At 35.7% G+C, this 12,352-nt stretch overlaps 2 protein-coding genes across 8 annotated transcripts in view; one reads left to right on the plus strand and one right to left on the minus strand.

Annotated features, from left to right (window-relative positions):
* Positions 1-1,240: 1,240 nt before the first annotated feature.
* LOC107040361 (anaphase-promoting complex subunit 11) lies at positions 1,241-4,234 on the plus strand. The gene is made up of 4 exons (XM_015260426.1): positions 1,241-1,513; positions 1,659-1,778; positions 3,025-3,195; positions 4,030-4,234. The coding sequence occupies exons 1-3, from the start codon at positions 1,495-1,497 to the stop codon at positions 3,138-3,140; spliced, it is 255 nt and encodes an 84-aa protein (XP_015115912.1). The 5' UTR covers positions 1,241-1,494; the 3' UTR covers positions 3,141-3,195; positions 4,030-4,234.
* A 1,265-nt stretch (positions 4,235-5,499) lies between these two features.
* The window catches only part of LOC107040359 (CLIP-associating protein 1-A), a 29,464-nt gene continuing 22,611 nt past the window's right edge, over positions 5,500-12,352 (minus strand). For 6 of the 7 annotated variants that reach the window (XM_015260419.1, XM_015260424.1, XM_015260423.1 and 3 more), the window contains 5 exons: positions 11,358-11,529; positions 11,078-11,297; positions 10,725-10,790; positions 7,903-9,702; positions 5,500-6,945 (listed from right to left, as the gene is read on the minus strand). In XM_015260419.1, coding sequence (XP_015115905.1) covers positions 6,736-6,945; positions 7,903-9,702; positions 10,725-10,790; positions 11,078-11,297; positions 11,358-11,529 — 2,468 coding nt within the window. In that variant the 3' untranslated portion in view covers positions 5,500-6,735. The remainder of the gene's footprint in view (positions 6,946-7,902; positions 9,703-10,724; positions 10,791-11,077; positions 11,298-11,357; positions 11,530-12,352) is intronic. The other variant, XM_015260422.1, reaches the window with a different exon arrangement.

The following is a 12,352-nucleotide window of genomic DNA, read 5'->3' on the forward strand; positions in this document are numbered from 1 at the left end:
TCTCCTAGACAATGATGCCACAACTTTGCTTCTCAATTGAAAACAGACATCATCTTTAGAGACATTTGTCTTGTTTAGAGGCCCTAGTACGCCATTTCTCGACCCGCTCTTTCATCTCAGCCCAAAAAAACATCCATATCTTGTCTGACATCTTTGCTACAAACTCGGGCCTTCAACTCGGGCTTTCAATTGAAGGCCCGAGTTGTAGACCCGAGTTTGTAGCAGCGATGTCAGACAAGATATGAATGTTTTTTTGGGCTCAAATGAAAGAGCGGGTCGAGAAATGGCGTGCTAGGGCCTCTAAAGATGGTTTTGAACCAGGGGAGACTCCTAGACCCCACTGGACAATGTTGTCACAATTGCGCTTTTCAATTGAAAACAGACATCATCTTTAGAGACATTTGTCATCTTTAAAGACTTCTGCACGCCATTTTTCGAGCCGCTCTTTCATTTGAGCCAAAAAAAACATTCATATCTTGTCTGACAGCTTTGCTACAAACTCGGGTTTTCAACTCGGGCTTTTAATTGAAGGCCCGAGTTGTAGACCCGAGTTTGTAGCAGCGATGTCAGACAAGATATGAATGTTTTTTTGGGCTCAAATGAAAGAGCGGATCGAGAAATGGCGTGCTAGGGCCTCTAAAGATGGTTTTGAACCAGGGGAGACTCCTAGACCCCACTGGACAATGTTGTCACAATTGCGCTTTTCAATTGAAAACAGACATCATCTTTAGAGACATTTGTCATCTTTAAAGACTTCTGCACGCCATTTTTCGAGCCGCTCTTTCATTTGAACCAAAAAAAACATTCATATTTTGTTTGACATCTCTGCTACAACCTCTGGTCATCAACTCTGGTTTTCAGTTGAAATTGGAATTGTTAATTTACACAATAATAGGAGTGCATTGACAATTTTTTCTTAACTCGCAAAAATCTTCAAACAATTTGCTACCGATTGGTGATAAAATTTTTAGGAAATAATGNGGAAATAATGAAATAGGGGGGGATAACGCCTTTTTTTTCAGGGGTGATTTTTCAAAAATTTATTTTAAAATTACTAACTAGCAAATGTTTTTTATTAGCTCGCAATTTTCTTCAAAACTACTTCAATGAGGAAAAAAATAATAATTTGGAATATCTATACATGAGGGGCGAATTGATCGGATCTTAAACCTTTGGATTCACCGGATATGAGTAAACAAACCTATGGTCAGAAACCGGAAATTATATGGTGCCTCCTCTCTCGAGAGGATATAACCAAAATATAACCTCCTTACACAAACATCGGAGAAGAATTGGTGTAATAAATAAAAATTGGTTATAAATAAAAAGGGACATATATAACCAGTAAGGAATAACAACAACAACAGCATAGTAATGTTACACCTGGCGACATTTTCACCGGAACTAATTGTCACACAGAATAACTTGATTCATCAACAATAAATTATTCAACATTGTCTCTTCATACATTTCTCATTCAGAATTACCGGTAACATGAAGGTGACAGTGAAAAGTAAGTAAGTTTCATACAGTTCCATGTAATTCACCATAACATGATCTCCCTAACCAAGAAAATGTGATTTTCAAGACAAATTATTCTTGCAATTTTGATATTCCACATTACGATTAAATTTTCACAATGAATTTCTTCTTTAAAGGCTGGACAGGTGTTGCCACTTGGAGATGGATAGCTAACGACGACAATTGTGGAATTTGTCGAATGCCATTTGATGCGAGTTGTCCAGACTGCAAAACTCCCGGTGATGATTGCCCCTTAGGTATGTGAAAAATCAAATAATCAATCCATTTCTCAAGTGAGAATGGATCATTTTGCCATAATATAAACTACCCTGATAAATCAAACCCAGAGTTAACTTTGGGTTAACTCTGGGTTTGATTCATCAGGGCATCTAGTCATTGCAATTGAAAATAAATAAATCTACGTCTCATCGTAAATCGTATCAACTAACGTTATGTTTCAACTCTCTAAGCATATTAATCATAAATAGTAAATCTTTCTAATCTTTAATCATAAATATGTAAATTAATAAACAATAATTGACAATGAAAATTTAATTTACAACGACATAAAAGTCTTCACTTTCGAACTAGATTGATCAGACCCATGAGTGTGAATATTGAATATTGAATATTGTGAAGAAATAAATTCAATAGCGAAGTGGTAAAACGGTACAAGTCAATTTTAACTATTGACCAGTTTTCAATGAATATCTCGGAATCTGAGGGAGATAGCGAAATTTTTGTTATCACCTTATTTGTAGAGCCGATGGAGAGCTACAACAAATGTTATTACGAAAATTTCGATATTTCCCTTAGAGTCCGAAATATTCCGCAAAAACTCAACTGGGAGATAAGTCGACTTAAACCGTTTTACTACTTCGCTACTGAATTGTTTGATTCGAATTTGAAAGTCTCGAACATGAATAATTGCTCTGCTTTCGATAACAACGAAGTATTCGGTTCAAGAGGCGGATAATTCACACGAGACGGTGCCTTTTCAAGATGAAAATATCTCATATAGAGGAAAATTTATCAAGAAACATTTCGTCTCTAAGTTACAAGATTGCTATCACATAATTATTATTTAATTTAAGGATTCATTTATTGTCTGTGATTATTGAACTGGCGAAAAGAAAAACTACTATTACTTGTTTCACATAAAACGAATATTTCCCGGGAGCAAAATACGCACGGGAGTATCGAATAATGAAGAAGTAGTGCTAGAAATGATTTTTTGTTTGCGTAGTGAATACAATTTTTTTGAAACTACAAAATCTATTTTTGCGACAAAAAAATTCCATCACGGCGCACTCTTTGCATGTTTGGTATAAAAAATCCTTTTTTGATAATTTTGAAAAAACTATTTTTTGGCACAAGTAAGACTTGTTTGAGAACTCTGTCGTTTTCCTCTCAGTGTAGCACTCAATCTCTCTCTGCATCAAAAATATTCGACATGAAGAGAATTCCAATATCAATTAATCTGCAATTAAAATGTATCCGCAGTGTGGGGACAATGTTCCCACTGTTTCCACATTCATTGCATTATGAAGTGGCTTCATTCTCAGCAAACCAGCAGTTTATGTCCAATGTGTCGTCAGGAATGGAAGTTTAAGGAATAAAATACGGTATAATCAACCCTCTTAAGTGTTCCCTCAGCACTCAGTTCACAAAAAGGTGAGAATTCATAATTAATTAAATTCAAGTTGAGGCCCGGGTGGATTATCTTTCGAAAGTTATCTCGATTGTTTTTCCATCTTCATAATGTAAAATATATCACAATTTCTATTGGATTTTACATCACGCAGGAGTCCCTAAAAAATATGATTGTACAATCAAAAAAAGTAGAAAAAAACTGAACATTTTCGAAGAGCCTTTTTAATAAAGATTAAGAAATGAGCTCGATAGAGAGGAAATAGTGAATGGATAATTTATCATGGCAACTAACGATCTGACACCCATTGACTAGGGAAGGGTCGGGTAAAATGGACACTTTGGACTTTTCTCAAATTATTCATAACTCAGAAACAAATGTATCAATAAAGCTCAGTTTAGGCTCATCACAAAGGGAAAGAATTGTTCTTTATATTGAAAAGAAAAAACATTAAATTTCATTAACATTTCAACCCGTCACTAATATTTTTAAAAAAGTCAAAAGTGTCCATTTTACCTCAACCTCCCCCATTGTGACAAATGACGATCTAACAGCCATTAGATACATCAAATTATTAATTTGCAATTTCCTCCCTATTGGGTTTATTTGCCAATATTATTAAAAAACGCTCTTTAAAAATGTTCAGCTGTTTTTCAACGTTTTTTTGATTGTGCAATCATAATCTTTGAAGAGTCCAGGGCTGTGTAAAACTCAATAACAACTGGAGATCATTTCAGATTATCAAAATAAAAAAAACAATCAAGATCACGTTCAAAAGATAATCCACTCGGGCCTTAAATAACAAAAAAATAAAGAAGCAACATGTAAAATAGTGAAACCTCGATTTTCTCCTCCAGGGATTTGACTGAAAAAGATTCACTTTGAGAAACCACTGCGAGCAAAACAGATGTGCAGAATGCAATGGAATAAGTACATACGTGACTTCTTGTACGACGTTGTCGAATCCTTCCATCAATGAATCACGTAAAACCATGGAAAAACAGGTATCATTAACTTCAATTATAAATGAAGAACAAATAAACTCAAATATTTCTTTTGACATTATTGACTAAATCATTTCAATGAATTTAGTTACTTTTTTTCTTTCATACTCATAACTCTGAAGTAATGATTCATCTCTCAGAGACGTCTCAACGTCTCTGTTGAGACATCGGCATAATCATAAATTTTAATTAAAGTTAAATTTTGAATAAGTCAATTGTTAATATTGTTCACAAATTTTTTAATTATTATTAAATTAATCATCAATTAAATATACCGATTGCGAATTATTTTATCAATCAATAATTGAGTTCGCAAGATTGACGATTATTTGGCTGATCGAAAATTCTTTTAGGAAACATAAATATTTTTGGCACTACACTGAGAGAAAAACGACAAAGTTTTCAAACAAGTCTTAATTGTGTCAAGAAAATAGTTTTTTGAAAATTATCAAAAAAAGGATTTTTTCATGTCAAACATGCAGAGAGTGAAACGCAAAAATAGATTTAGTAGTTGAAAAAAAATTGCATGCTCTGTACACGCAAGAAATGTCATTTCTAGCACTGCTCCTTCGTTATTCGATACTCCCGTACCTATTTTGTGCCCGAAAAATTTTTGTTTTATGCGGAACAAGGGATAGTAATTTTTCGTTTCGCTGTCTCATAATCACAAACAAGAAATGAACCCTTAAATGAAATAATAATGATATGATAGTAATCTTCTAACTGAGGGATAAAATATTTGTTGATAAATTTTCCTCTATATGAGATATTTTCATCCCGAAAGGGCACCGTCTGGTGTGAATTATCCGCCTCTTGAGCCAAACATTTCGTTGTTGTCGAAAGCAGAACAAGTATTCACGTTTGAGACTTTCAAATTCGAACGAAACGAACTCTTTTTTGGCAATTTTCAACTAGCGATTTTGTTGGCCCAAATAAGGCTTATTTGACGTGTTTGTTTTTCTCTCAGTGCCTCGTGCCGTAAAGTAAACAAAAAATGTTTTTGTTTACTTGTAAACGAAAAAGGCACAGTTTGGCCACTCGCTGAACGTAACACCACTGTCAAAAAATATTGTTCGACACATGTGAGACGATAATTTTCACGAGTGCGAAGCGTGAAGGCTCACTCGTATCGAAATATACTATTTCGGGCTTTTTGGATCACACTGGGTCGACATAATTTTTTTTGTTTTTAGTTGATGGCCAAATGGTCTCAAGTAAAGTGGATTAAAATATCGATAGCCTTTCCATTTTTTTCCCCAATTTCAATAAATTTCTCTCGAATGTTTTTGTTGAAAATTCCTGAAATTACATCGAATAAATATATTGTATCCTTAGTAATATCTTTATTATCATTCATTATCTCAAATTGGAAATCAACGATACAAGTAGTAATATAATAATGATGTATAGAATATTACTCCATGTTTTTCAAGGGCTAAAAGTGGAAATAGTGAAATAAAAAATTATTTAAATGGTAGTTTCGAAGTAAATTCTTTCATTCATCATTACTCTCGTCTAATTACTACGTCCTCACTTTGCTTTACATCGAAGAAAAATACCTTGATATTTCCTCAATTACGCTGACAAGGTTTGTTACATATCCATTGATACTATAAATTGATTCTCAACCATAAATAAGACGAAAAGAGAAAAACTAATAGTTTTTAATTAACCATGTTTCTTCATTTTGTCATATAATATCAATATACATAGGTTTTTCTCTTGCATTAATACCATTTACACACTTCTCTCATTTATCTCAATTTCTCGCTGTATTTTTTTCACTTCATTTATCATCTCACGAAAAACATTCGACAATCATGATAATAAATGAAGAAAAACAAAAAAAAATATTCATGTTTTTTATATATATATATATATCAACAGTAATACTGAAGAAAAAAAAATCAGAACAGAAAAAATGGCACAGATATTGTGAATTTGTGTATTGAAAAGTGGTAAACCGTCATTATTTTGAAAATGAATGATTTCAATAGAAAAGGCCAAGGGACATTAATGACTGGCAAATTATCCAACGAAGATGATCACTTGGCATTTACCCCAGGGGAGAGTGCCCTCATTATCAAAATAATCCGATATCGAACAGTAGTGTTATCATTTCCTTGGTGAATTTAAGATGATAGGATTGACAACGAAATTGTTAATGATTTATTGGTATTGAAAATGAAAAGCATTTTGATCGTTAATAGACTGATAATAAATTAATAGGACGCAAATTCACCGGGAAATGCGCCATGACTCAATTAAAAACATGTTTTTTCTTCTTTATTTACATTTTTCTTAATTATTTCCCTCGCTTTCTCTCTCTCACGTTCTGCTGTTGTTATTATTGTATTATGTATACATTTTTTTGGGCGCAAAAAGCGGCTTTCTAATCAATAACTGCCTGTTGATCTTTGTTTTTTCATTGAAACATCAATCGTTTTGTGGTTCTCGTATTTACCAGTTGAATTTTAGCAGTAATAATTGATGTCTCTGTTGCATACGCGAGAAACGTCTTAATATTGCAACACGTAGAGTCGCGGCGCTTGTTCTTAGTTAATTCCTACTGTGATTACTGCGTGGACTTGACGATTGACTGCTGGACGCTTCCTGGGCCTTTTGAATGTAAATATTCAAAAGTTTCAATTTGCCACCGTAGAGATTTTTTTTGTACGGCTCAAAGGCCTCCTCGCCTATTGCTGCATGAATTGCTACCATGCAAAAGACAGCAGCTTTGCGTACTACACTTTCGTTGTTGTCGTAAGCCTAAAAAAATTATATGATGTTAACGAGGTACAATGTCAAACAGGGTGAACAGTCCAATTGCAGAAAATTAACGAAACACTTGAATATTCGATATTTCCATCCACGACATGACAATATAATGGACATAAACCCCCCAGCTGTCATTTCCAGCCATTTAGCGACAGGCGAGTAGTTAAATGTGACAGTGTGACCGCTAATTTGACCGAACGAAGTTACTTGGGTTAGTAATCATCAAATGTCGTAAGCCCCGACTAATATTGACCCTAAAAGCTTCACTTTTTCATATTTTTGCATTAATTTTATCCGAAAGTTCTTATTTCTACAAATATATGGGTGTTCCGAGATTTGGGTTGGGCTTTCATGGCATTTCCAATCGACGGAATACTGATGTTTTTGTTTGGCACGTGGCAGAGTGGTTCAGTCAAAAGTGTATAAATAATTGATAAGTTGAAAATATCATGACATTTATGCTTCTATTCCTTATAAAATGGCTTTGACAAATTCATATACGAAGAAAGTCGAGTTATGTCTTCATGTGATCGACATTGCTCATTTTGACGTTTGTTCATTCGTAAGAGTTTTTTTGCATAATAAAATTAGTATGACAATTCCAATTTTCAAATATAATCTGAACTTGTTGACATTTTTCTACAAAATATTCTTCTTACTTCGAGTTCCTAATCTTTCCCATCTCACAAAGTTCTAATGATCCGTAATTGGGCGCACGATATTCCATATTCCCGATTATTTTTCATTACATAATGTGTTTTTCTTTTCTGAAACCTACAGAATTTGGAATGGACCAGTATTTTTTTATATTTTTTCAAAACAATAGTTCATTTTCAAACCATTGTCTGAACCTCTGAAAAGCCTGGAGTGTTCCCTAATTAGACGGTTCCCCTATTATCTTACATGAATGAATAAATAAAAAATAAAGTAATGATATGCAATTATTACCAGCATCAATGTATTCATAATGCCATCTAGTTGTCCCTCAATAGCGGTTTTCCCTCCATGCTCCACGAGATTTTGTATCATTTTAATGGCAGCAACATTTCTTGGAAATGGTTCTGTCTGAATGGTCGGTAGAGCCAAATGAATAATATGAGACGGAGGTAGTACAGTAGCTATCACTGCTGCACAGTCCTCAGCAGCCTTCAACAGCTGGAGAGGCTTGGTTGAGCCAACAGTTGATCCATGTCCTCCTCTCCGGGGACTGCCAGAATTCGGATCGTAAGCATCTGGCTTGTGCTCATCCAGTACCTTGATCACTAGCAGCTCCACATAAGGCTGAAAATTGTCCAACAACTCCTTACACCTCAGCATTTCCACGAGAGTCTTCAACACCTCGATCTCCAGTGGTTTATTATTAGTCGCCAACAGATCTAACATTGTCTTGAGAAATTTCTTGAACTGCAATTTTATAAATTGCGCCCCATCCCCTCGGACATAACTCTGAAATTCCTGGAGTACACTGGCTTTCTCAGCGGGCTCTACATCACTCTGAAGGAGTCTCAAACTCTTGTTGAAAAAATCAGGACCTCTTGGGCCACAATTACTCCCACTACCACCGCCATCACCATGTCCACCATCCATTATTCCATTATTTCTTCTGTTAGGAAGGATCAAATCACCAGCAATTGTGTCACTCCCACTGCCATTACCATTTACCATTGTAGAATTGACTGATCTCATCCTCTGGGTTGGTGACGACACTGAAGAAGATCTTCCTGAATTCGACATTGTCAAACATTCAATTCTCTCCTCGACATCGGCCATGTTCGATATTCCAGAGTCCTTGGATGTGGCAGGTCCTTCCATCCTCTCAAAACTAAAATTTTGAATTTCAGCTGTTGTTTTTCTCAATGATTTGTAGAATTCCTCGGCATTCAGACTGCTCTCGTCGTCGTGAGAATTATCAAGACAATTAGCACTCTCCAAGGGTCGATGAGGAGTTTTCATGGGTGAGGGGGGTGTGTAATAATGCTTCGAGGGAAGATGAGTATTTGGTGAGGCGGGTGTTGAGGTGGAGGCGGAGGCAGAAGCCGAGGCTGAGGCTGAAGCTGAGGCGGAATGGGATGAGCGTCGAAGGTGGGTTTGTATAATGGGCATTGCAATGTCCTGGTAGAGTTGAGGGAGTTCATTGAGTATCATAGGGAATTGAGGTGGATTGAGGTTGTACAGGGCGATTACAGACTCCTGGGCGTGACGACGAACCTCTTGGGATTTAACGTCGTTGGTCCAGTCAAGGAGGCGAACAAGGGCGGATTTGCATGAGGAGTTGAGGGCTGATGGCTCTGAAGAGTCGGCCGCATGACTGAGAAAACTGAGAGTCGAGATTTTGACGCGTGAGTTGGGCTTCTGCGTTGGATCGGTCAGGAAACGCATTATGCAAGGCAGAAGCTGCTCCCCTGGAAAGTAGTCTCTGATGACGTCGAGCGTTCTGTTGATTTTCGTCTGTATCGATGCTAATAAATCGGTTCCCAATTTGTTAAGCAATTTCGTGCAGAGGACGTAGAGCCAATCACCCAGATCCTCGTGATGTGTTACGATTAATTCATTCAACGTGTCCAGGAATAAACTGAAGACCTTTGTATGCGAATCCATAAACATTTTCGTGAATATGTCGGTGATTTTACGCAACTCTGTGGCTGATAGAGTGTTGCCATTGGCTAAAAACTGCTGGAGATCGATCAGGCCCTCCTTACGCTCGCCCCAGTGTTTTCGGTTGCAGTATTCGATTATTTCTTTGATGTCCTAGAGAGGAAAATTGGGATAATTCGTTAAACAAGTTGACAATGGCATTTTTTTAAAATGAATATGGTAATTGTTGCTAATGTACTAGCAATTTGCCTCCGAATGGATTCTCTTTTTTTAAGGCCCGGGGGGATTATCTTTCAAACGTTATCGCGATTGTTTTTCCACCTTCATAATGTAAAATATATCACAATTTTCAGTCGATTTTACATCACGCAGGAATCCCTAAAAATTATGATTGTACAATTTAACAAAGTTGAAAAAAACTGAACATTTTCAAAGAGCGTGTTAGAGATTGAGGCTACAGTTACGGCGGATTAGGGACATGTGATATGGAAAGGGTGAAATTAAGGATGTTCTACACCCTTTTTGCCAAAATTCACGTTTTTTTAATTTTTCTGGCAAACTTATGATGGAATTGACGTGAAAAAATATAATATTTTTGCGTTTTGTCATTATTTAATGACTGACGAAATTTTAAGGTGGTGGGAACATTTTCCTGCGTTTTCTCTAAACTTTTAAAAAGAATCACAAAACTGTAGAAAAAACGCATGAAAATTATCGCACCACTACGCAACTTCGTGAGCCATTAAAGAATGACAAACCACAAAATCGTTATATTTTTTCACGTCACTCCCATCGATAATTTGCCAGAAAAATGAAAACAACGTCAATTTTGGCTAAAAGGGTGTCGAACATCCTTAAAGACACGTGGATTACAAAAACACTGGTGATGTACTTTATTTGTGGCGCAAGCCACGCGTCTTGATTTCAGGGATACACGAATTAGTGAATGTCTCAATGTCGATTTGATAATAGTCTTTCACTGGAGTAGAGATTCTCTCGATATTAAACTTGATGATTGACTAAAAATAACTGATAGTTAACTCAGAATTAATTGATAATTGAATCAAATAGAGACGCTACACAGAGCGCTACACTCAATATAATCCTTGCGAACGGGCTGTTTTTTTTTATTAGAGAAAAGGAAATAAACAAAAGAAAATGTTCAAATGACAAACCTTTGGAACTGAAGGCTCCCACAGATCACGGTAGAGTCTCTGCTGTGAACCGCTCCACGAGTACGACTAAATTATTGTAATTCCCAGAGTGATGACAATGATGATGTGTAGGTGTATTTATCCCAGGCAAAAAGCAATCCAACGAAAAATCATTTTGAGAAATAAATTCCCGAGCAACATAAAAAAATTCAAATAAACATAACACACATTAGTGACATGCATCTAGGGTAATTTTTAATTGCACAATGTCTTGTGTCTTATGAAATTATGACAATTATGGAATTATGAAAAATAAAAATCAATTGATATCAAATAATCCGTTGAGGTGAAAGTTTTTCATTATTCTTACTTACGTCACTAGGTCTCCGGAAATTGTCCATGCTCCTTTCCGAGCATATACTGCTAGTTTCACTCTCATCACTGTGATCCCCTTTTCGTTGAGACCGCGAGTGATGATGATCATTGGTATCGAAGGAAAGGGCATCAGCCAGAGCTGATTCTGCCTCTCTTGAACGTTGCAACATCTTCTCGGCCATTACTGGGGCCCTTGGAGATGCGTACATATTTCTATTCCTGGAAGTAGCACAATTAGTGGTACATTTAGTGGTACAAATAGTGCAATTGTGTTTCTACCTTAATTTTGTTCCTAAAGTTCCAAATCTCTGGGGACTAGGGTCACGACTATTCTCCGAACTTCTCATTCCTTGGCCTGATAATCTTCGCGGCCTCGGAACTAATGAATCCCCATCCCGGTTATATGTTGCATAACTGAGCCTTGATGATGGCGAACATGACCTACTACTTGCTGGAATAATTAAAAAATCAAAAGAATTATCAACTTTAATAATGATGAACGAAAATATCCAAATTAAGGCCTCGTTGGACCATCTTTCTAATGTTATCTGCATTGTTTTTTGGCGATTTTTCATCTGGAAATTCCCATTCGGTTTTGCATGATGCAGAGAACCGCAAAAATCCAGATGTATGCTTAAAAAAAGTTTAAAAAAATGAAAAATTTTGAAAGAGCGTTTTCAGTTTTTATTGAGGAATAATGCAAATAATGAGAAAATTAGAAATGTAGGGGAGGGTGGGATAAAATGAAACATGGGGCAAAATGAAACAGATGTAAAACGACTATTTGACGCAATTCAATCAAAAAAAAAATTTTTTGTCAACTTTTGTTTATTAACTTTTTTTATTATTGGGTTCAATTGATTTGATTAGGCAGATTACCCTTTTTTTCATTCGATTGAAATTCAGTATCACATTTTCCTCTTCCCAATCTAGGTTTCCCCCTGGGCCCTTCCTCTGGACTTTGGATTTTGTTGTTTCATTTTCTTTTCAATTGATCCATTGACAAAATCTTCTCCCGTCAAAACATGTTAATAATTTTCCACGCTACTGAATGGAAAATTATTATTCTAATCAGTACTCCCAATAATAAAAAAAGTTAATAGACAAAAAATAATTTTAAAAAAATACAGTTGAAAAAAAAATTTTTTTTTGCTTGAATTGCGTCAAACAGTCGTATTTTCGACTGTTTTATTTTGCCCCCTTCTCTCCTATTATTTATAAACTCTTAAATGCTTTAGTAGACTGCACATAGACAACTGATCCAGAAAAAACTC

This window comes from Diachasma alloeum, unplaced genomic scaffold, assembly GCF_001412515.2.
Source record: "Diachasma alloeum isolate Michigan unplaced genomic scaffold, Dall2.0 Dall_scaffold_00327, whole genome shotgun sequence".
NCBI classification, from domain to species: Eukaryota; Metazoa; Arthropoda; class Insecta; order Hymenoptera; family Braconidae; genus Diachasma; species Diachasma alloeum.